This window comes from Oncorhynchus mykiss, chromosome 17 (assembly GCF_057628025.1).
Source record: "Oncorhynchus mykiss isolate SJ-2025 chromosome 17, ASM5762802v1, whole genome shotgun sequence".
Taxonomy (NCBI): Eukaryota; Metazoa; Chordata; class Actinopteri; order Salmoniformes; family Salmonidae; genus Oncorhynchus; species Oncorhynchus mykiss.
The window spans coordinates 3580799-3606499 of NC_143038.1; the positions used below are offsets into that span (position 1 = coordinate 3580799).

Genomic DNA, 25701 nt, shown 5'->3' on the forward strand with positions numbered 1-25701 from the left:
GGGCGTCTTGCCGCTAATCTAATATGGTATTTTTTCCCATTTTATAGAGGGAGTTGCTTGCACCTCTCCTCTGCATCAACAAACTACAGTTCAAAAGGAATGCCCCTACAAGGGGAACAATAGTGGTGGACTGAGGTAGGCTTGAATTGAATCAAGTGGATTTCTTCACTCCACTTAGACACTGGCAACAGGGTGAAGGGAACCGCCCTCGACTTGCAGCCTAATAGACCTTTGTTCACAGCTGAACGTTCTATTGAATGGCCACATTGTGAGTAATGTCTATGCTTAGTGCCTACCCTCTTCTCGTGGTTAGGGATGATACATCTGACGAAGTTGGGCTGGGTGTTGTGTAGCGTGGTCATGAGCTTGGCCAGGGACTCCTTGTAGAGCTGACCCACGGTCCGGAACATGCCCTTCTTGGTCTTGGAGCCGCTGGGCATGGAGCTGTCGGACATCTTGGCCATGGTCTCCAGGCCCACCACGCGGTCCGCTGAGTCACATTCATGACAGAGAGGGGGGTTTGTTTTAGGATTTGGGTTAGGTTAGGACACTGGCAGCCTGTATGCCAAACATGACACCAGTTGGCTAATAGTTCTGGTTACCACGCTTAGGAGGCAATATTTTCAATCAGAGCTAGTCACACAAAATGAAAGGGTATATGTATCCATCTCGATGTTAAAAAGGCAACTGGAGTCCAGGGGAACTTACCATCTTTCCAGAGCTCCTGGATAAACGTGTTGGACGAGCCGTTAAGCAGTGCTATGACGTTGTCGTTGAGCGGGTCCATGTTCTTTGTCAACCAATTATCAGCATTGTAGTCCACCTACAGGCAAAGCACCACACATTTCTTGTATTTGTATGTGATCCCTGTGAGGATTGAACCCACAACCTTGTCCCTCTTACCCACTTACTGAGCCGCACAGCACCACAAAGATGATAGATACCTTTCCAGCGTAGTGGTGAACAGAGAACACTGTCTTGCTCTTCAGCTGTTTGGGTTTGCTGAACTTGATGTGGCTGGCCTGGGTGTTCATGAGTTTCTCCACGAAGGAGACGTCTGTGGCTTTGGGGAACCAGCACTCCTCATCCAGCAGTGCCAGAATACCAGGAGGATTGTTCTGTGGAGAAACAGAATTCAAATACATATTTTCCTGGTTTCCTAATATATCTAGCTAAGGTTTCCAGGACACAGATTAAGCCTAGCACTGAACTAAAAAGCTCTTTCAATGTAGAATCTACCCTGAGAATGCTATTTAGTCTTGGACTAGGCTTAATCTGTATCTATTTAATGTCTTAAATGCATACATTTTACACCTAAATAGTGTTTTTCCACAGTCTTCCCACTCACCGGCCTCTCAATGAGCTCAATGCAGGGCTGCAGGTCCAGGCCGAAGTCGATGAAGCTCCACTCGATGCCCTCCCTCTGGTACTCCTCCTGCTCCAGGACGAACATGGTGTGGTTGAACAGCTGCTGCAGCTTCTCGTTTGTGTAGTTGATGCACAGCTGCTCAAAGGAGTTATCCTGCAAGAGAAGGGAGAGAAGAAGAATTTGAGTTTCCACCAAAGACAGTTTGGTGTGCCGCAGGGTTGTGTGCTAGGCCTCCCAAGTATTTTCCTTCATCTTAATACAACTTAATAGCTCAACTTTGACGTATAGCATGTAGCCCAAGTCTTATCCAAGATATCGTACATACAACCCTATGAATCCTTCCATGCAATCATATGAATCCCCTCACTCACCTCAAAGATCTCAAAGCCAGCGATGTCGAGGATGCCCAAGAAGGATGCTCCCTGGCGTTTGGTCTTGTCCAGAGCCTTGTTGACCCTAGCTAGCAGCCAGCGGAACAGACGCTCGTACATAGCCTTGGCCAAGGCCTCGATGGCAAAGTCAGCCTGGAGGAAACAGAATAAAATATAGATAACTAAACAGTTTAAAACAGTCTCAAATTCAGCCCAGCAGTATGACCTATTCCTGGACCAAAAAGCACTTTTAGTGGAGATTCTCATTTGAATAATGTTTTTTAGCCCAGGAGATAAAATCTGAGTCTGGGAAACAGGCGAACAGGACTGTCTGAATTTCAGCCTGCCAAAGCAACATGTACCTGCTCTTTGGTCTGGGCCTTCTGCACCACCTCTCTGCCCACTTTGATGCGAGGCGTTAGGATGGCTCTGGTGAAGTCTACCACGTTGATGCCCTGGAGATGACAGACCTTCTGAGCCGCTGGAGAGGTAAGAAACAAAGACCCATTTCAGAAAGAAAGTAGATGTGATATTGTCCTACACATTAATAACATACAGCATGTACTACATTTAATATAAGTGGCGTAATACATACCATATTCATAGCACAACATATACTATACTATAACATACAATGGCAAATAACAACATAATATATACATAACTAGTGCACTATCTAACCTGTGTTGTCAGGCATGGTGGCCTGCTCCTGGTTCCTCTCCTTCTTGAACTCTATGTTTCCCAACTGCAGCACCGTGGAGCACACCTTCAGGATGCCTAGAGGACACAGACAGCACAGAGAGTACAGGTCAATTACAGTAAATACAGGGACAAATCAAAATGGCCGCCATGACATGCCATATTCTATGCCTCGTCAGCCTAGCTAGTCAGTCACCATTAGCTATCTAAGATCTGCACACCTAGTTTACTGTATCTAATGTATTTGACATGCTGATGTAGGGCCACCGGGTTATCCTGACCATGTGATCTTGAAGAAAACATCCTAGACTCAAGTCATAGCCTGGTTATTCCTGAAAGTTATATCATATAACATTATAGTGGAACTGCCCTAGTAATGAAGGGTTTGTTGTGTTTGAATAGAATGGCCCTGTGCAGTAGCCTACCTATCCCCTCATCCTCAGTGAGGCCCATGCTATGCAGGACTTGTTAAGGTGATTGAATAGAATGGCCCTGGACTGTAGCCTACCTATCCCCTCATCCTCAGTGAGGCCCATGCTATGCATGGTCTCATGCAGGACTTGTTAAGGTGATTGAATAATTGATTGATGTACCAATTCATTTTTTTGTTGATTCAATTAATGAACTACTTATCCTCTTGTTCTCAGTGAGGCCCATGATGTTCATGAACATACGCAGGACTTTTTGTGGTGATTTGTTGGTTTGATAAATTGATTAATTTATTGATTGATACAGTACCGGTCCTCTCTTCCTCAGTGATACCCATGATGTTCATGGCCTCCATGGTCTCCTCGTACATCTCGTCGTCCTGCTGGCCCGAGATTGAGACATGGCCCGCAATCAGGAAACGGTAGGCGCTGAAGTTCTCCAGCAGAAGCTCCTCTGGAATGACAATGATTCAGTGTGTTCAATTTTGACAGTTCTAGAAATTCTAGCTCTAAGTTCAATCACGTACAGGAGCGCATCTGGGACAACAACGGTTGAGGGTTTTCATTGATGAAGTGGAGAGTTCTAGAAATTCGAGCTCTATAGTATCAAGAAATGATAATATTTGATTGTGTACAGAATGATTCTGCTTCTGGGGTCAATGGGATGAAAAGTAGGACTTCCACAACTGCCCGTCCTGCACTACAAATTAAATATCCTACTCTCCTCCACCATGACAATAATCAGGTTGATCAGGAACCCTGATCTAAAGCCAAAATGGCACCTTATTCCCTACAGAGTGAACTACTTTTGACCAGAGCCCTATGGACCCTGGTCAAATGTAATGCACTACCTAGGGAATAGGGAACACAACCCAGATCTTACCGCGTAGCTTGTCCTTGACCCCAGCCACCATGTAGTAGAAGATGTGGAAGGCTCTCTCGGTTTTGGCCTGTCTGATACAACGAGACTTCTCCAGCAGGTCTGAGAACAGCTGTTAAGGATATACATTCTAATGCTCTGGATGGAGTTTCAAGTTTATGCCTGAGAGGAAAACAGCCTAAAGAAACACATTTACAAACAAGCTTGTCTACTTTGTCATCTTACAGTGAACATACGCTGTGAACTACACACAGAATATACATTATATGACACTGGAGCTTCATTATCTCAATTTCTGACACGTTCTTGGCAACCTGTATGTGATAACATGGACGGTTCAGCACCCTGTACCTACAGTATGCATGAACCTTCACAAAATCGGGCTCTGCGCCAAAACATCTTTAAAACAACATGACCCAAATACATAATTCCAACCTAAACATTTCTCATCATTCCATTCCATGGGAACTTAAGTTATTGGAGTGACAGCACTTTTTAGACTGTCAGTGTGCAGATGCCAACGACCTCCCCCAGTGTTTACCGTCGGTCACAGGAGAACCTATGACACTTCTAACAGGAATGTGTCAACAGTCCAATACCTCAGGTTTGGGTCTGGGTTCATGTTTACTGTTCAAACACAGGAGTCACAGGAGCTTTTGTAGCCGTTTTCCCAAGGTAGTGAACACAAAGAACAGCTTTTCTTAACCTGGATCCCCCCGTTTAGAGTTACAGTGTGTAACACTGTCAGGATACAGGTTTCAATGTTGGCTCCGACAATGTAGCCAGTCACATCAAAGTTGATGCGAATGAATTTACCCTAAAGGGAACAGGCACACCAGGATTACAGTAGGTCATGTGTTACACAACGAGGTACCGTATACATCCAACTGTCAGATGACTTAAATAATAATAATAATAAAAATATATGGTTTATTGTGCAAATTACACAAATCAATAGCTTGAATGAATGAATTGATGAATGTAAAAGTGGACACTACTCGGTGACCCGCCTCAAATACTTTAGGCCTATGCGTCTGCGAAAGTGGAACTCACAAATCGTGAAGAGTTGTCATTTTTGATGGTCTTGGCGTTCCCGAAGGCCTCCAGGATGGGGTTAGCCTGCAGAAGCTGCTTTTCCAGCTCCCCCTGGACAAAACAACGTAACGACAAACATTAAACTAAATCTGTGACATTATTCATTTGTAAATTGAATAGTCAAATAAAAGGCTGGGACAGCGCAGCACAAGCCCTATGAAAGTCAATTGAAAAAATAAAATTTTCTAAAGATAGAAAGAACAGAAAGAAATATATCCTAAAAAAACAAACCCAGTTGTTTTCAACAGTTTGGACTCCTATATCATCATCTCTACACTGTGTATATCTACATCGTGACTGGGCCTAATAGCATTATTACTGAGCGGACAGCACCTACAACTCCAGAACTTCTAATCCCCTATTAGTCTCTCTGCACTGAGGACACGTGTCCCACCAACATGACTTATTTCACTACCAATCTGCCTCAAACTGAGACAACCAGGGCCTGATTGTTCAAATGAGGCCCAGTAGAGTGTTTGCTGGCTGGGCCAGGGGAAGGATGTGAAGAGGGAGTGGCTGGAGGTGGTAGATTCAGAGTGTTGCCGGTCTGGAGAGGGGCCAGAGCAGAGGGTGGCGATGGGAGTGTGTGCTAGTAGGTAGGCAGTGGGTCTGTTCCAGGTCCGCAGAGATGACAGGATTATTATTTCTATAGAAAAGGTGCTTCTTAGAAATCAAATATTTTGCATTTCTCTGAGGAAAGCATACCTCTGTCAAACACACACACACACACACGGAAATGTGCACAAACACACACATACTTAACAATGCTCCTCTGGCTTAGATTGGAAGCAGTGGATGGTTTAACCTCTCCCATCTTGACTAGCCGAGAATGATAGCTTGTTAGCTTGTTGTGGTCCTTACACCTGTTTTAATGGGTGTTTTTAGACTGGAGAGTTGAAACCAGGACACTTTTGTGCAAAACCACAGGGCAAATTAATGTAAATTAGGCTAATTATTTAACTGGAGTTCACAGGTGTCTGTCACATGCCTTTCAGATCTAGATCTATGAGAAAACTGTTTGATGATAACACATCAGCCAAATTTCCTATTGACAAATTCCCAGTAAGATAAAATCTCACCCAAGTTAGATTTTAAAACAGAACAAGTTACTGCTACTTGAGTGAAAAGAGAGTAGCAACCAGATCCTTCACATTTCAGCAGGGAAAAGGCCCTGCTCGCTTCAGACAGCCACAGAGAAATAGAGAAAAGAGACAGAAAAACAAATGGAAAGAAACAGCGAGGGGAAATGACAGACGACAGGAAGGATCAGTCATTAATAGGCTGTTGAAATGGAGAGGAGGAAGGAGGAAGGAGGGAGGAGAAGAGAGCGACACATCCTAATTCTAAAGCAGACGTATTAAGTCCACTGCTGGTGGTAGGCTTCTAAAAACTTAATTACATTCTAATCTCCACACTAGCATACTACTTAGAATGCATGGCCAATACATTGCTTCATACTAAGTACCCACTGGGCACAGACGTCAATTCAACGTCTATTCCACATTGGTTCAATGTAATTTAATTGAAATGACGTGGAAACAGTGTTGATTCAACCAGTGTGTGCCCAGTGGGTAGTAGAGAAGGCTGGACAATGAAATTATGATTGGGCTTCACTGCATCTCCTGAAGGTCTTGCGGGGTAATGGCAAAGAAAAACACATATTTTGACCCTTGACCTGGAAGTTATTCCCTTCATTGCTATACAATGATGACTATTCTGACAGTAGAGAGCTGCCCGAAAATGCACGTTTTTTTTAAAAATCAGGGGCGAAGAGAGACCTGGCTGTTGTGATGAAAAGGTCAAAAGTCAGAGATCACAAGGTCACGTGTAGCTCACATGGTGTCTGAAAAACTCCACACTGGTGCAAATCATCAAAAGTGGTAGAACAACTACTGTGTAAGGCTACGGAGGAGCAAGACGCCGCCACAACGCCCACAGGACAAAATGGCGGGTGGTGTATGTTAGCATTAGGGGATGAGGTAGGGGGGTTCGGTGACAGGATATGAGGTCATTTGATAAACAGGAAAAGGTAGATGGACATGCTCACACTGTGCTCTGTTGATCTGTGACGATCTGTGGTGGTGGTTAACCGTTTCAATGCCGGGCTCCAACCCCAGGCAGTGAAAGTGTTTTTGGAAAACGATGGACGACATAACAATAACAACCAATCTCAGGGGGAATATAAAGTAAATCATCTGACATTATCTACCATTTTGTATTTGGATGAGAGGGCTGCAATTTAAAAAAAAATCACTATCATGCAGTTTTTAGTTGTGAGGTCCATAACTGGTAATATCAGGAAGTTATGAGCACACAATGGGGATATGGGATGATATTGCTCATGTTATAGTACATTTTAAATGTATTATTTTGAGCTCAACAACAAAGGAGATGGGGAACTTGATAGGAGGGGGATCTTGTCAGAAATATATTTTGTTACTACAAAGAAAAAACCTGTCAGTGAGCCACTCTCGCATGCAATCCTTCTTTCTAGGAGAAAACACGCATACACCACCACACGCAAAACACACTTGGGTCATTCCCTTTTTTACTCACGTGGACAAATGCTCCTGGCTGTGTCTATTTGGAGGAAATTGCAGTACAGAATTATCATTCAACGGGGCAGTTTCCTCACACATTGGCCAAGTCTCCCTTAGAGCATGGAAACCGGCTTGGGGAGGTCCCCACTTTTGACACACAATAGCCACTTGTCATAGACGGCACAATGGCAAAAACCATACAAAAAAAAACGTTGTTTGCAGTATACTTACAGCACTGGTGTCCTTCTTGCCTTTGTGAGAAGAGGCCACTAGAGCCAGATACTGAATGACCTTCTTGGTGTTCTCTGTCTTACCCGCACCAGACTCCCCACTGGAGAGCAGGAGAGATGGGTTAGAGAGAGAGAGAGGGGGGAGAGAGAGAGAGAGTGAAAGAAAGAGTTTGAGATAGAAAAACAGAGGGTGAGCGAGAGAGAGGGAAAACAGAACTGACAGGCTGTTCACAGTTGAATAACACACTTTAATTAAACCGTGAACCACGTGAGTGACTGAGTGAAATAACAACATCAACTCCCAAGCACAATGTTATTGTCATTGTCCAAAGTAACATAATGCCATCCAACCTCTCCCTGTGTGCCTCTAACAAACGATTAGCCCTACCCTACTGCCTTATACCATGATGAAAGGAAACTAAAGGGTCAGACTGACCCACTACCAGACCAGGGGGTCCAAGGAAAGGTCTGCTAACCTGGAAAGACCCATGTACACGGAAGGCAGATCCAGGTAAAACATAATCCCTAATCCGGTGTATTTGAGGCTTAAGGAAGACAAAGGCAGGGTACAAATGTATGACATATCCTACAGCTCTAAACCAGAAGGCCAAGGGTGGGTATTGGACATATTTAACAGAGGTCGGAAACTACAGAAGGATGAGGGAGAGTAGTTTATTGGCCTTTGATCTCTAGATGCTGGAGACGCCAACCGCAATGCTGCTGTCTGAATGATCCCAGCCTAGCGTCCAGCTGGCTCCAACAACTCCATAAAAGGAGAGGTGTTTGTAAGACCCACCAGAGGCTGTCTGTCATGGGGCCGACTGGGCCGACAGGAATCTATCCAGTATCCACCATAAAGATGTAAGCTCTTAATTTGACGTATATTGTCATAGCAAAATAATCATTTTAACATTTAGTCCATAATGTTGTTGGATCGGTGGTTAGGCTATTAGCTGACCAAAAGTAGACTACATGAAAAGTACAATACTGTTAATATAACCGTGTGTAAGTGCGGGTTTTCAGTGAATTTATGTAATTCACAAAGCTCATCTCATTCGTGATGAATGTTATCATACATTTCCGTCATAACATTCATACCTCACCGAAATACAACAGACCAAGACTCACATCAGGCCCAACATTAACTGTCAAACAAAAACCTAAAATCACACTACACTAACTCAACACTGCATCAACACACACACGACTTACAGCGTCACTCCTTACACCAGGTCTAGAACACTACCCAGGCCTCAACACATTGTAAAAACACAGAACTCCATAATCCTTGAAAATATCCTCCGAGTCCTATAAGCACTGAGACAGAGACCTCACATTCTGTATATCGAAGTGAGGGGATTCCTCTTCTAACACAGTTTACGGCTTAAACCATCCCAGGGTCAGGGTGGCCACCGTGGATCACTGGTCTGGATGGCTGGTCAGCATCCTGGGCTTTGGCCCTTTTCATTCCAGACCTGGGTTCAAATGCTATTCCAAATCATTTAAAAATACTTTGCCTGTGCTTGATTGAGCTTGCCTGGCTTATTGGACATAATCGAATAATTCCAAAACAGTAAACCCCCGCCCATCTGGCACTCCAGGCAGGCTAGAGCAACCGCTCAAAGTATTTGAAAGAGTTTGAACCCAGGTCTGGTTCACTTTTGGAAATGATGCTAGGTCTCTTACCACACTCTAATTATTGTAAAGAGAAAGAGATGACCCCAAATAAATGAGATGGCAAGACCCCAGCAAGGATTTGGTGAGCTATATGGCTTGGTTGTAACTAAGGATTGTGAGGAGAAATTCAGCAATGGAATGGGAAACTGCAGCGTGCGATTGTGTATAACATGTTATTGTCAACATACCACACCCTGACAGCAGTCCATTAGCTCATGTTCACTTTTATGTGAACTGCATCTTACAAAACTAACCATTTATAAGAGGAGTCTGTCACAAAGCCTACACAATACTGTTATAAACAGCACCCTCATATAAATGCTATTACATTGTCATAACAAATGCAATTAAAATCTCTAGACTTCAAAAGATGGTACATTACATTGTTTGACGCCATACAGATGTGAGATCTTAATTTGAGCCAGTTTGCTACAGCAGGAAAAATACTCCAGCAGCAGGAAATGTGAATTATGTGGAATATAATTCATGGACATTTTTGTAGACGTTGATACAATTTCATATGGGAAACTCAAGTTTGAAATGTCAAAGTGTAAATGACAAACTTCAGAACTATTTTTAAACCTGAAAAACACTACAACCTTTACATTTCCTGCATTGTGATCCTACACCAGGGTGATCAAATTAAGATCCAACATCTGTATGTTGACTATGTATGCCATGACGTGTGCTATGTCATGTTTATCAATATACAAAGTATACAAAGTAATGCCATCGTCACCAGGTCAAACCCCTGTTTGCTATGGCGACAACACAGTCGGTCCCTGGTTCATATGTTTTTAACAATACATCAGTGTCATTTCATACACACTCAGGGAGCATGTCATACATGGCATTCCCCGTGGCGTATGTTTCGCCTATATATGGATAGAGAGCATGCTTATACCTAGCTGACCCAACTAGAGGTGATCTCCCCCCCCCCCCCCCCCGCTCTGATTTTTCCCTACTGATTCCAGGAATCTTTCAACAGGGATTTTGAAAAAACATGGGGGAAACATTAGGAACACAATTTTGAAACTCTATAGCTCCAAACTTCCCTGCTTCCATCCACAACCCTACTGCATTGCCGGCCTCCCATTCCCCGACTACAACAAACAAACAGGAAAATCAAACCCCAGTTCTCCAAATAAGCCTCCTCTGGTAAATTGTTCAGGCAAAACTTCAGGAAGTGAGTCGATTTGATCAGAGAATGCTGCATCCTGGCATCAATCGGTTTAGAATAGAAGGAGCCCGGAGCTCCAGGGCAGTCTACTTTAGACAGGGACCCTCCCATTTCCTCTACTGGGTACACTGGAGGCTCGACAGGAAAGGTGCTCTGACTTACTGTAGAGTAGGGCTTACTGTAACTAGGCACGAGGTCAAACAACATGCCAAGAGGTGCTGAAGTGTATTGGGTTTTGTTTTGTGTAGTAGACCCGACTAGCTAAAACCCCTAGAACTAGGGCCCAAAGATGTTCCTGAATGTGTGGCCTGACAACGCCTAGTCTATATAGTAACTAGAATGAGACAAGCAATTCCATTTCTCTCCCAGAGTCCCAGAGATATTCTCAATAATTGCTCTACAATGAGTAAACAAACAAAATGGAGCCCAAACAAAAACAAATCTGTCTTTATAATCAGGACAGGGCACACTTCCTGTCTCTGAGAGGACAGAGGGGAGGAGAGGAGAAAGGAGAGAAGAAAAGAGAGAAGAGAAGTGTTCTAACCCCACAACTCCCTGGATAATGGTTCCCACAACATACAGATGTAGGATCTTAATTTGATCACTGTTTTGTTGCTTAGCATTGTCTTGCACAGCAGGAAATTCTAACTTGTAGTGAATGAGTTCAAACAGCTTCTAAAGTTTGTAATTTCCACTTAGAAATGTCAGACTTTATTTGCCAAAACAAAAAAATGTATCAATCCCTACAAAAATGATTATTATAAGCCACATAATAATTCACATTTCTTGATGCTGCAGGATTATTCTCCAGCTGTAGCAAACTGTCTCAAATTAAAATCATTCATCTGTATGACATGAGCATTTCAGCTAAGATTCACCAAAATACCCACGGAACTTCCTGTCATCCTTATTGTCAAACCAATCAGACATGGTCACCATAGATGTCCCCCAAAGTGTTAATTTCCACCAGACAGACCAGTGTGTTAGGGTAGTGCAGTAGCAGGCTGGAAAAAGGTAATGTTGATGTTAGAGGTATCTCATTTGTTTAACTGTGCCTGTGTCTGAAATTGCTCCCTATTCCTTATGTAGTGCACTACTTTTGACCAGGGCACGTAGGGCCCATAGGGAATAGGATGCCATTTCAGACACAGTGTGTGTTTATGTAACCCATGGGTTACATAACTGTTACTGTTCCATCTTCAACATCCCCCTCCTCAACCCCCCCATCCAACCATGTGACGTCTAGGAAAAATGTGGGGAGAAAAAACAACAAGGTGTATTTTAGGATCAAACGTACTGTATAGTGTGAAGTGTAGTGGATAGTGTAAAGTGTCAAATGTTTATTTTTTCACTCACGTGCAAAGAATGGACTGGTCCTCACGATCTGCAGAAAAAATAAAAATCCTGATGTCAGGATAGAGTTGCTCATACATGCACATATGCAGTATGAAGACAGGCATCTGACATCAGTACACCATATAGTAAGACAATTGGATTGGTTAATCAAGACGACGTGTTTTTCTGGTCCTGGTAAGAGCGTGGCGCGTGCAACGCCAAGGTTGTGGGTTCAAATTCCCACTAGAGCCACAAATTCAAAAACATACTCGCTGCACTTTAAGTTGCTTTAGCATGATATACCTGAATCATTTCTAAACGTGTGTAAATCATATACAGTATTGGTATGTTTATCTGCTACCTGTTCATTTGGACAGTATTTCATTTTAATAACTCTTCCTGTATTCGGTAGTGGTGCTCCTGAGTAATAACTGAGCGATGACGACGTTCTGTTGTTTCCTGTCTCGGTGTACAGTGCAGTCCTCAGATCACAGCCGGTCATATGAAACATACATTTTATTACTCCAGAGAAATCAACCAAGCGTTCACATCTTTGTACAGCCATATGCGTTGAACCTTTGTACAAGTTGAATCATCTGCTCAAGTGAGAAATTGGTAGGGCTTTCCCAAGCCTAAAACATGAAAACAAAACAATAAATAAAAATTTAAAAAATGCTTTGATTTTGAAAAATAAATGTGTCCACCTGATGTGTTCAGCAATACGATGACTATCAATTCCTGATATGTGATCCCCAAAAAAATAGACTACGTCACAAGTCCTAGGAAAATACTAAAGGTCCATGTAGGGGTATAACGAAACAGTATCCCCCTTTAAAAACGCTAGACAGGGTGTGTATGTGCTTGTGTGTGTCTGGAGTCTGGGGAATGCTGTTAAGGAGAGAAAGACCATTTGGATATTATTAGTTAAATTATCAAGTTAAACTATTTGGAGCCCAGTGCAATCTAAACATGACCTATGTGAAACAGTGGGAGGGGGGATTGGAGGGAGAGAAAGCAGAAGGAGAGCAAGAGAGAGAGAGAGCAGCAGAGAGAGTTAGTTAATCCCCTTGTGCATTATCCTTATCTGCTAATAGAAAGCCCATGGCTCGTATGTTGTGTCATTTAACGTAACTCCTCAAAGATTGAAATCTCTCCTTACTGGCCATCATTCCCATCCCTGGTCCTACTGGGAATGTGCTACGCTAGGCTACACTAGTCAGGCTAGCCTGTGTGGCTTTGCTCAGGTTGGAAAGAACTGAGCGCTAGGATGCTGTTCCTCATTTTGGACGTGACTTGGCAGTGGGTTAGGTTCCATTCCACACACAGCAAAATTCTGTCTGTTCCCCTTTCTTCCTAATTAAGGCACAGAGGGGAGAGAGGGAGAGGAGGGGAATCCAGGGTTGTGCAGCATTTCCAAACACGCTCAAAACAGATTCAAACACTGACACCAAATGTAACTCTGAGCCAGGGAGTAGAACCTCAAGGGGGAACGGGAGGCATTGGGAGAAGGGGAAATGCCAAACAGTAGGGGCCAATCTGAAATGGCACCCTATTTCCTACTGCAAAGCGAGATAAATAAAATACAGACAGAGAGAAAGAGAGAGAGAGAGAATCTCCCAAATTACAATTGGTTTAAAGGGAAAATTCCAAGGTCACTCTAGTCTCATCCCAATCACGAGTTCACCAGAGAGATAAAGCCAAAACCTGTCATCAAATCACCGTCAAAACAGAACATTTCATATAAGAGATGTATATAAATTCCCGTTATGACAATGGCATTGGAAAAAAAAAATCAACATTTCAATCATCCTCACCAGCTGAAATTTTACACAAAACCCAATCGCATGAGAACTTCCCATCTCTATTCCCTTCAAACTTCAAAGAGCAGGCAGGGCAAATTTCTAAGCCTTTGTGAAGGAATGCGAGTCTTCCCAGGAGAGATGAGAGCCAAGATTTCACAGACTTGTCAGAGACTGATTGTAGATAACCCTGTTAAGACACTTAAGAAAGTATAGACTAAGACTATTATCTAAGACTTTCATCTGTTGTTATGTAGCAGACAGGCAAGGCTGTGGCTGGTCAAAAGTACTGCACTACATACAGTGCATTCGGAATGGATTAAATTGTTTTTCCCCCCTCATCACACAATAACCCAGAATGACAAAGCAAAAACTGCTTTGTATGCATTTTTGCAGACTCTTTACTCAGTAGCTTGTTGAAGCACCTTTGGCAGAGATTACAGCCTCGAGTCTTCTTGGGTATGATGCTACAAGCTTAGCACACCTGTATTTGGTGAGTCTCTCCCATTCCTATGCAGATCCTCTCAAGCTCTGTCAGGTTGGATGGGGAGCGTCGCTGCACAGCTATTTTCAAGTCTCTCCAGAGATGAACCCGAGCGAACAAGTCCGGGCTCTGGCTGGGCCACTCAAGGACATTCAGGAGATTTGTCCCAGTCACTCTTGCATTGTCCTGGCTGTGTACTTAAGGTCGTTGTCCTGTTGGAAAGTGAACCTTCGCCCTAGTCTGAGGTCCTGAGCAGGTTTTCATCAAGGATCTCTCTGTACTTTGGTTCATCTTTCCCTCGATCCTGATTAGTCTCCCTGTCCCTGCCACTTGGCATTCAGGCCAAAGAGTTCAATCTTGGTAGAATCTTGTTTCTCATGGTTCGAGAGTCCTTTAGGTGCCTTTTGGCAAACTCCAAGCGGGCTGTCATGTGCCTTTTACTAAGGAGTGGCTTCCAACTGGACAATCTACCATAAAGGCCAGATTGGTGAAGTGCTGCAGAGATGGTTGTCCTTCTGGAAGGTTCTCCGATCTCCACAGAGAAACTCCGGAGCTCTGTCAGAGTGACCATCGGGTTCTTGGTCACCTCCCTGACAAAGGCCTTTCTCCCCCATAGCTCAGTTTGGCCAGGCGGCCAGCTCTAGGAAGAGTCTTGGTGGTTCCAAACTTCTTCCATTTAAGAACGACGGAGGTCACTTTGTATTTGAGGACCTTCAATGCTGCAGAAATGTTTTGGTATGCTTCCCCAGAGCTGTGCCTCAAAACAATCCTAACTCTGAGCTCTATAGACAATTCTTACAAACTCATGGCTTTTTTTTGCTCTGACACCCACTGTCAACTGTGGGACTTTATATAGAGAGATGTGTGCCTTTCCAAATCATGTCCAATTAATAGAATTTACCACAGGTGGAGTCCAATCAAGTTGTAGAAACAGCTCAAGGATGATCAATGGAAACAGGATGCACCTGAGCTCAATAACGAGTCTCATAGCAAAGGGTCTGAATACGTATGTAAATAAGGTATTTCTGTATTTAAATGTTATATACACATTTGCAAAAAAAATCTAAACCTGTTTTTGCTTTGTCAGTATGGGGTATTGTGTGTAGATTGCTGAGGATTTGTTATTTATTTAATCCATTTTAGAATAAGGCTGTAATGTAACAATTTGGAAAAAGTCAAGGGGTCTGAATACTTTCCGAATGCACTGTAGAAAATAGGGTGCCATATCAGACACTGCCAGGGTTGTTGATAGTCTTGCTCCTCTTAAATGTACATGTAGACCCATGGAGAGATTGCCACAGCGACACCCCCCTAAAGGGTTTGTTTGGACCGTACCATTAGTCATCTCCTCTATTCTGTCGTGGGAAATCCTATCAGTCTGTTAACAATAAAAATTCCCAACACTCCAATCTAAACATAGCGACAGAGTAGACAGCGAGCTATTGACCGTCCATCGCCATAATGTTTACTCACGACCCTGGATGCACACACCATAGCTGTAGGATGTACACACTGACATTTCCTGTGTGTACATGCAATTAAGTTGGTAGATTCCTACACAAACAACATATCAACAGAAAGTATGAGTCATACACTACACTTGAGATGGGCAGCTTTTGTTGGCCCGCTGATAAAAAATAAATACAAAATAATCTACTATTCTAACTCCTAACTTACTGTTGGGAGTTAGAATAGTAGAACACACAAGGTGCAATTTCAAATTGTTGTTGTGCATCTGCATTTTTTGTTCTTGTTATGTCAGTCACTGAGAGTCAGCCCATGTCAGCAACATTTTTGGGGGGTGTTATCTAAACTTGTAGTTATCATGGTAGAATTACCGACCGGAGGGCCCCTATTGATTTTGTTAGTCACTCAGTCAGATATCATATTAAAAAACAACTCTCTCCACGCCATGACAAATTGAGTAGAATTGCAGGAAATTTGCAACATTTTGCTTAGGGCCCCCTCAAATATTATTGTTCTCAGATTTTTATTTATCAATTTTAGGTGTATTAAAATGTTTGTTTTTTTGAAAACACTATACACTGAACAGCTGCTCTTTCCATGACAGACTTATCAGGTGAATCCAAGGTGTTCCTAATATTTGGTATACTCAGTGTATTTTCATTGTCTAGCTGGAATGGCATGTTCATTTCCTGTATATTTGACTGTGATATGTGGTCACCCAAGATGAATGAACTAAGTTGTTCTGGATAAGAGCATCTGCTAAATGACGAATGTAAATGTTTTACATACTCATTACTGTATTGATTCATTTTTAGATATTGATGTCACAAATGTATCATTTTTATTTAAAAAGTAGTTATTTGTTACATTTGTCTGTGTAAAACCTAGCAGTACTACTTATTTCTGAGACCGAGGCAGATATATATAGTTTTGCAAAAAACATGATTGTCTCCCCGAAATGAAACCATCAAGTGATAGATTTCAAACAAATACATGTCTGTCATTAAACAACCCCATGCCTTGATTAGACAGTGAAAAATAACTATATTTCATAAGTTCTTTAAACAATAAAAGCAAATTTTCCAACATTTCTGAAAATGGTTATATAGTGTTTTGGAAAGAAACTCGTCATATAAGCACACCTACACATCTAGCAGCTTAAAAGATCTTTACAGCTAGACACATTCTAAAATGCTGTTTAAATTACTCCACATTTCTCAAAACAGATCAAATCGAGTAACAATCATAGACCAACGTAGATCAACCTTAGTAAAGAAATAAAATAAAAAATAGCTGTTAAAAACATTGATTAACTATTTGTTATTCTGCTCCAAAGTAGGTATAAAGTGTCAGTGGCACAATTCATAAATGTATCCAATGAGGGCTTAACATTCTTGTTGTGGTTTTGTTTAACCTCAACCTGCCTTGTTTCCTGTTCACCTGACAGATCCCCCTAGGAGCTGCGTACACACACACACAAACTAATGTGTTAATTCTGCCTAAGCTGGAATGTCAAATGCTATCTGACAAGAACCCATAGAACTGCAGGCAGCTTCTAGGGGGATCTGTTGTGTGTGTGTGTGTGTGTGTGTGTGTAAATTGAAAGAATGCGCACACACACACACAAGCACGGTATCCTGCACGCACACACACACACAGGCTTAACCTGTGACTTACGAGTGTAAGAAAGTCCATCTAAGACCTAAATCCAAATGATATGAACATGGAGTTTCAAGTTTATGAAGTTGGAGTGACTGATAAAAAGAGGATAATCAAGTCAGTGTGTTTGCTCTCCTCTTTGTGATGTATGACTAGAAATGTATCCAGTACTTAAACCGGGTACTACATAATAGGGAACTTGAGCTCGAGTAGGAGTGAGGTCATTGTGTTTCTGCTTGGCCAGCATCACAGGGCTTATTCTAACTTCTCTCATCATGCTGCAGCACTTTGAACAATGGAGAGGGTTGGTTCTTACATCATTTACAATGTGCTTTCAATGTCATGTTCTGGGAGGACCCCATTGGTCAGAAAAGGGTCCAAATGAGGTCTAAAGGAGAGATGGTGTTGTTTTTCCCCAAAGAGGGGACTGCTGTTTGACTGCAATGTTAGGTTCACTAATACTCTTTTTAGACTATCGTGTCAACCTGAACCATACGGTGCTGACTCGGATACATTTGTGTCACATTCTTTTCACAACTACCGTAGATGAGTAAGCAGGCCAGTGCGATACGTTTGCCTCAGCTTGGCTCAGTGGTGTAAAACTGGTGAAGAGTAACCATGCTGAAGTAGTGACTTGGTAAGGAACGTGGTATGCCAACAAACTTAGCAGAAGAACAGCCTCTTTGTGTGGTTATTGATTTGTTTGAGTGAGTCAAATCTAAGTTTTGTTGATGCATGGTAAGCAACACAGTGACTGGCTGTAAAAAAGACAGTCGTAGAAGTGTGATATAACCACAAAGCCCTTGTGAGAACATGTTGTATAGTGTCACTTATCGCCGCATAATTGACATGTACTGTCACAAAAGTGATGATAATTTAAATAAACTGTTAACATTTACTTACAGCTAAAATGTAAATTGTAGAATTTAAAACATAAAAAAAAGGGTCTGATATCTACAATCTGATTAGAATTTACAATAAATTATACAAGTGCTTGAATCAAGGGGGTAAATACGGAAATGTTTGTCTCTGGGAACTTTTGCTTTTGGGCCAAAATGAGTCATTTAAATGGACAGAAATATTGTCAGAAGTTAGCAACTTAAACTTCCATAGTTTATCTTTAATCCTAAAGCAACAGACAGAAAAGGCTAAATGGAGAGCACATTTTATTGAAGATTCCAACAGGAAGTGTCTTCCGACTTCCCGTCCTCTATCTCTAAAGCCAGATGTCAGTAAGCTCCTCTGAAAATCCCCCAGAATTCTTATAAAATCCTTGGGGTCAACTAGGTCCCGCATGACCCCTGACCTCTGGCATCACATAACAAAGCCTTGTGGGAAACGCTGAGTTGTCCACATCACGATTTTAGCCTCTTGTCCTCTCTCAGTCTTAGCACTGTAGGGGCTAGCCAAGAGCCCTTCACTGGTATTTACTGTAAGCAGAGTTAGCCCATCGTCACCTCGTGTCCAGATTTATCTTTGAATGAGCTACTAAAAGGCTTTTTCTGCTTCTAACTTCTAAATTAACTTTCATTGAAGTAAGCTGTTTTCACATTGTTTTTAATGCAGTTTCACAGCACACGTACTTCAGGAAGAGAGGTTTTTGACCATTGAGGGCATTGATAGAGCATTCAAGGCTATAGTATATTTAAGCAATAAGGCACCTCGGGTGTTTGTGGTATATGGCCTATGTGCATTATAAACTGGTTGGGTCGAGCCCTGAATGCTGATTGGCTCACAGCCGTATACCACTGGTATAACAAAACATGTATTTTAAGTGCTCTAATTATGTTGGTAACCAGTTTATAATAGCAATAAGGCACCTCAGGGTTTGTGATATATTGGCCATTTATCACCACTCCTTGGGCCTTATTGCTGAATTATATCTCTGCAGTATTCTGCACTGCAGTTTGGCTGCTGCTGAGTTGATAAAATATTGTACCTTTTGAAGAGTATTGAAGCTATCGTTGAGTTATTGAAAATGTTGTTTTGTTCATTTGTTGACCTAAAGACAGCTGACACAAGACTGTTGCAATCACTGTTTTGTAGCAGCTGATATTATACAAACCACTTTTAATCCTCCCAAGATAGTAGCTAGCTAGATAGGAAGATAAGCTATGTTGAGATACCATGGCCCTCAAGCAGGGTTGGGATCAAATCAAATGTCATTCATTTCAATTCAGCAGGTAAACTGACATTCCAAACATTTCATTTCAGTCAATTGATGGACTGAATTGAAGCGACGCCAACCCTGCCTTCCCAGACAAAGAAGCTACAGTATCAGGAAGAGGTGTAACTATGAACGATGAACCCACCCTGCATCATGTTTCTGTAGGCATTGTCAGTGATGGAGTAGATGTGAGGGGGAACTTCGTGGCGTTTCTTCCCTTTGTACATCTCAATGATTTTCTCAGAGTAGATGGGCAGCATCTTATATGGGTTCACCACTACACAGAACAGGCCAGAGTATGTCTGCAGAGAAAAAACAAGGATGAGCAGGGTTATTATTAAGCAATAAGGCACCTCTGGGGTTTGTGGTATATGGTCAATATACCACGGCTGTCAGCCAATCAGCATTCAGGGCTCGAACCACCCTGTTGATTATTGATAATAAGCCAACATGGTTATTCTACACTTATTAAATTGCTGTGTTTGAAATTACCCTTGACTGTCATGTGTATCACAGTCCTTTTTGCTGGTAGCAAGGACCTCTTTCTCAGATTGTGAAGACTGTGTATTACTGTGAGTATTTATGGGTCTGTGTGCTTCTACGACCATATATTCTCATGTAGATGGGCCTATCCCACTGGCCACACACTGGTTGAATCAACGTTGTCTCCACGTCATTTCAAGGAAATGAAGTTGAACCAAAGTGGAATGGACGTTGAATTGACGTCTGTCCCAGTGGGACGGAATTCATTTACCTCAGGTTGTGTAGAGTGTGTACTGTACAAGTGTGTATATGTGTGAAAGTAGAGAGTCCAACTCACATAGATGAGCCCGGAGAAGTACCTCTCCCGGATGTTGTGCAGCACCGACGCCTCGTTCAGGCAGGTGAGCTCGGCCATGTCCTCCACCTTACTGAACTTGGGAGGGTTCATTTTCTGGATATCATCCTTATTCACCGTCACCTTCTTCCCGTTGTCGGCCAGCTCTACCAGACACTCGTCCCCGTGCTCCTCCTTGACGCTCGCCGCCTCGAAGCCATTCTTCTCTGAGGGGATCCACACCAGCTTCTTGGCTGACCAGTCGGCCTGGGCCATGGGACTGTTGATGAAGTCCTTGTCCAGGAAGAGGAACTTCTCGTCCTCAGTCATCTGTTTTTTATTAGCCATCTTGGTGGTCGGTGGAGGATCTTGGATCTTCTAAGACCTTCTGTCTTTGGGGGGGGGGGGGGGGGGGCAGCTGGAGATGGGGATAGAGATAGGGGGGCTGGTGGGAGAAAGAGAGAAGAGATATTCAAATGTTAAAAGACTGGGTTGGATTGGTTTATGTGTTTATGGTTTGGCTAGTCATCGACTCTGAGAGAAGGGGGTTATGGGTCTGGGTCGTGCACAGCAACCACAAGGTCAGGGGTCAGTGGTATAGCTCCATAAATTGCATGATTCTTTCTGTAAATACGTTCTCACACAGAAAACTCTGTTTTCAGTCCAGCACTTCAAAAACATACTCAAGGGGTTATTAACTAAATGGTGTACGAGTCAGACACTACATATACACTCTCCTACCACTGCCAGCCATATGTCCACAGAAGGCATGGACACTCAAAGGGTTAACATTTCTTCATCCATCCAGAAACTCCCAGAATACAGTAATTCTCACAGACCCCCCTCTTCGGGCTTAGCCTCCTACACGAGCCACAAGGGAGACTACAACCATTACAGTGCCTAGTTTAGACATGAAGATAGACTCTGGGAAACTAGTTCTAAGTAACTGTACCATATGCGATAAGGACTTACATCAATCTTCTCATCTCGTGTACTGTAAGTACTATACACTTTTACAAGTGAGGGGTTTACCCATACCCTAATCAGAAAAAAATGCTCCAACAACAATAAAGTCCATTTTTCTTCTTTCCCTCTCTCTCCTGTGCAACACCGTCCGCTACATTGCAGTCCCGTGCTGTGATGCCCATATATGGCCTGCTTCTCTGGAGCAGGCCTTTCGATGGACCTAAACAGCCAGGCAAGTTCAACTCCCAAACAAAGCCCTTATAGGGAAGAGTATGTCTACAGCTGGTCCACACAATTTGGAGTTTACGCCAAAATGATAACACAGACAGAGAGGGAGAGCTTGTTTGGGGGGGGGGTTCATGGTTCATGCTTCACATGGTCCCGCTGCTGTGCTGTTCTCCTCTGTGGCTGTGTAGTGTCGTGTGGTGGTGGGAGGGAGGAAGGGATGCTAGCTAGCTAGCTGCTGGGCTCTGAGTCATACCTGTAGGAATTGGAGCCACAGCAGGTGCACAGTTCTATGGCAAACTCGGTGCTAGTATTTTATCATTCACTGCTGTTATGAATGCATTACTGGAATCTTGGTAACAACTTGCTGTGATTAACACCCTAATAGAAACACCAACGGGTCAGTGGAGACTGCTGAGGGGAGGACGGCTCATAATTATAACTGGAATGAAATCAATGGAATGGTATCAAACATGTGATTTCCATGTGGTTGACACCATTGCATGGACTCCATTCCGGGCCTGACTATGAGCCATCCTCCCCTCAGCAGCCTCCACTGTAATGGATCCAGTTCAATAGTACTACAGTGTCTAAAGGATTCTGACACACTATCTTTTAAATTACAATCAGACTATGCAGACATAAGACATAACTAATGATAAATGTTGACCTTTGTGCTGGTAAATCAAACTACTCTTGCTTGATAAGATTCAGACTATAATCCATTGCACTACCTCATGGAGTCCCTGCACCCATCATTCCTATCCAGCCCAGTCACAGTTACAGATTGGCATGCTCTTTCTAGGACTAGAAATGGGAACTATGCGAACAAGTCACAAGTCCTCCTGGGAAAAATTGTCACTGCGTCCCCTGGGACCAGCCAGAGCCAAACTACCCACAAAAGCATAAATATCCACTTAGCCAGAGTGAAACACTATTTTTTAGGAAAAAGGACATTGTCCTCTACCCTGTTCCTTATTTGCAATGGTTGCAGAGCACAGCACAGAATAAATTGGGGCCGTACTAGTACACAACCCCATGCAGCTCTAACACAGTAGTCCAAGGTTGTGTATGAAGGGGAGACATTACAGCTGATACAGTATGAACTATTTCCTTTACTGACTGAGGATAAGTGGACTTTTCCTGACACTCCCCTCCAGTACTGTTACTGTAGATGCAGCAAGACAAGTGTGTTCACTCCCTTGAACTTTTCCGCACCTCTCAAACAATTTAGACCTCTCTCTCTACTATTTTTATATCTTTCTTTCTCTCTCATCCCTAATCCTTAACATTTCAGCCCTTTCCTTCCCTTCTTGTCGTGTCAACGCATGGTCAGTGGTTCCTCACCCCCTTCTCTGTCTCGCTCTTCATCTTGTTGTGTCAACGCGTGTTCACCTTTGTTCTCAGCCAGCGTACACTGACGACAGCTGTCTGAGTAGGGGGCTGACAGGGTGGCAGTTTGCTGATAGGAAGCAGTCCAGCCTGGGTAGAGACTATAAGACCGTACTTGAAGAGCATGATAGGGAGGGAACATGAGGAGGGAGGATGAGGTGGAGGAGGTGCCTGTGAAAGGCTTTACCCTCTCCCTCATCATTCCATCCCTTCCCTGATTCCTGGCTTCATTGCAAAAACTAATTTCCTAATAGTTACTGTACACTGCATCATCAAGCCTTGACGACTCAAATGGATTGCACTCAGCTATGCCAGGATAAGAGTTAGGCCTAATAAATGAGTTAGGCCTAATTCTCCCAAACTATCACAGAATCTAACACATTCACTACTCTGGTATATCAGCTGGTATTCTGTGTCAACTAACACTAAGGCCCTGATTTTCCTCGCCTGATGACTCAAACTCTGCTCTATGTTCACTACATACTTCAGTCTGAGACAGCCATCATTGAAGTCGTTTGTGGTGATGTCAAAGTGAGGTGTGTTGGACAAAACAAAGTCATCAGCAATAGGATCATTTCTAACCAATCAGAGTATCAAAGTCCCCAAAAAATTAAGTCTAAAAGCAGTCGGGTTTCTGAGACCATTCAGAACAGTTAGAACGTGTTTGCGTTCTAGAAATCGTCAGGGAAGTACTCAGATCCAAATCAAATCAAATTTTATTTTATATAGATCCAGACTCATTGTGGAGAGGAAACGTAGCGTTTTGCCAGAGCAAGGAGTTTGGGTAGCCAGGCAGCTGATTTGTTGCGCTCTGAGTCCTGATGAACTGCAATAGTCCCACATGTAAATACAGACACAGTTATCCTAGTGAGCGAAAACCGGGTGTAATGATACCGGATTCAAATAGATTTGCATGCTGAGGTATGTGATGATGAATAAACAACACTCCAATCCAGTACATCCAAATAAAAATGTAAAAGCCAGGTCCTGTAACATTGAAGAAGAATGAAGCCTATGAACTCACAGTTGTGTTAGGTCATTGAAACGCAATTAAGGTTAATGTTGTAACTACCTGCCCAGAGATAGTCAGAGTACCATGCATTTCAGTCTGGGGTTCTACTGCTATGGTGTCTCATGTGTTGCTTACTCCAAACACCTCTCTTCTTATTAGGCAGTTTGGCTGTTCTCCACCTCTAAAAGCATCTGCCTTTATTTTCTCCTGATAGACCTTCTGACCATGTTGTTTTCACTTGTGCCTTAGAGCAGTGCTTTATTTCACCAAAAAAAACTTGGATGAAAGTCGGTTGAAAACATCATTTCGATGATGCTGCAGGCTCTCTGTGGTGGATCGACAAAGGCCGTCAAAATGAATCTCCAAAGTCAGAGACAAGATAGCTGAGAGGTAACAAAGTCCTCAGACTGAGATAGAAAACCTCATGCTTGCTTTACTCAAACTCCCATGCAGCATAATCATATGATAACCACTTCTCCTGTCAGCAAACTACGAGGTTGTGTTTCAACATCAGTTACTATGATGACGACCCCAATGTCTTTCTGCTCAGTCACAGACATTTTGGAGAGGATACGAGTCTCACAAGTGACAAGTCTACCCTGAGCCACCACACCGCAAAGTTCGGCATCAAGACAGACAGCTTTAAACTACCATATTAGGAGAACAGGAAACACCCTGGTTAGCGTTCAGCCCGTTTCTTCTTTCAGATATACAAAGTCAACTTCCCCTTACTTCCTATAACATGGCACTACTGGTGTAAATAATTCAGTCAAGCTGTTATTCCAAGCTGTTACAGTATAAATAACATGGCTGCTGTATAGATAGAATTACTGGTTAGTGTATAGAAAACGTGGTAAAGAAAGGCATTGTTAGGCAATGTTGTGCAGCACTGATAAAGGGAAGAATTCGCTGATAAAGATGGCCAACATAAAAAAGGTCACACTCTTTAACCACATCATATGACTGCATCATACAGATGTCAGCACAGCAGTTACATTGTATCGGCTACCACGGATAGTCATTTCTTCTGGGGTGATTTGGCTTGTTCTGCATTTACATTAGAGTCATGCGAAAACAGCTGTCAAAAGCATGCAATTGTAACAGAGATGAACAGTGATAATTGATATCCGATATCTATTTTCTTGTCATTTTGCTCAGTGATAAATGCTGTGTGTGAAACCTAAACACATGAAGGAATTACAATATAGGGTACATGTGATAAACAAAAATGTCAGTTTTAGAGGCACAATCCATGTCGCTAAGCGTGCATAATAAAGGTGCGCGCAAAACAACAAGTGCACTCTCATTCTCTCCAACTTGTATCAAAGTAAAACAATGGCCTTGCATAAAAATAAATTACTTACAAATTTGATGAATTCGAATCAGCAGGGGGATTTGGAAAGTTGTGGTTTGGAGCGTCCTGCGGTTGACAGGGTGGCCTACTCCAAAAACGAACAGTCCAAATTACCCTGGTAATTACCTCGCTTTACCATTTAAACCCGGGGGGTGGAGTCGCACGCGCAGACCCTCCCCTCTCTGATCTGACAGCAGAAAATCATCCAATTCTACCGCAGAGCGCGAAGTACTGTCCAAGACGGTACTTGTTTGAAGACTCTGTGGTACTGTAATGTTCACAGCGTGCTTGACGCTGAAAAGCAGAACGAATTGCAATTTGGCTGCGCGTATTTTAATTTGACGCGGACACACTTTATAGTTATCTGCTATGCATAGTACACTTTAGTATCTCTTCATATTCATTTTCTTTCAGTGAGCATAATGGCAAACGTTATGGGGTGTGTGTACAGTATATATGTATAGCCTACTTGTATGTGCAATTAAATTCATGGTAATTATCTAATATTATACCTTCATAGAAACTGTTGAATATGCGGGTGATGAGTCATCCAAG

General features: G+C 42.7%; 1 protein-coding gene across 4 annotated transcripts in view; it reads right to left on the bottom strand.

Annotated features, from left to right (window-relative positions):
- LOC110493498 (myosin-11) overlaps window positions 1–25476 on the bottom strand; it is a 38891-nt gene extending 13415 nt beyond the window's left edge. For 2 of the 4 annotated variants that reach the window (XM_090204534.1, XM_090204536.1), the window contains exons 1-17: window positions 25157–25418; window positions 20201–20642; window positions 19526–19682; window positions 11826–11853; window positions 7614–7713; window positions 7399–7422; window positions 4801–4893; window positions 4501–4564; window positions 3751–3849; window positions 3178–3321; window positions 2422–2517; window positions 2103–2221; window positions 1741–1893; window positions 1349–1522; window positions 945–1118; window positions 709–823; window positions 297–490 (exon numbers count right to left, since the gene is read on the bottom strand). In XM_090204534.1, coding sequence (XP_090060660.1) covers window positions 297–490; window positions 709–823; window positions 945–1118; window positions 1349–1522; window positions 1741–1893; window positions 2103–2221; window positions 2422–2517; window positions 3178–3321; window positions 3751–3849; window positions 4501–4564; window positions 4801–4893; window positions 7399–7422; window positions 7614–7713; window positions 11826–11853; window positions 19526–19682; window positions 20201–20545 — 2079 coding nt within the window. In that variant the 5' untranslated portion in view covers window positions 20546–20642; window positions 25157–25418. Of the gene's footprint in view, window positions 1–296; window positions 491–708; window positions 824–944; window positions 1119–1348; window positions 1523–1740; window positions 1894–2102; window positions 2222–2421; window positions 2518–3177; window positions 3322–3750; window positions 3850–4500; window positions 4565–4800; window positions 4894–7398; window positions 7423–7613; window positions 7714–11825; window positions 11854–19525; window positions 19683–20200; window positions 20643–25156 lie in introns of all 4 variants that reach the window. The other 2 variants (XM_090204535.1, XM_090204537.1) reach the window with 1 other exon arrangement.
- Window positions 25477–25701: the final 225 nt, after the last annotated feature.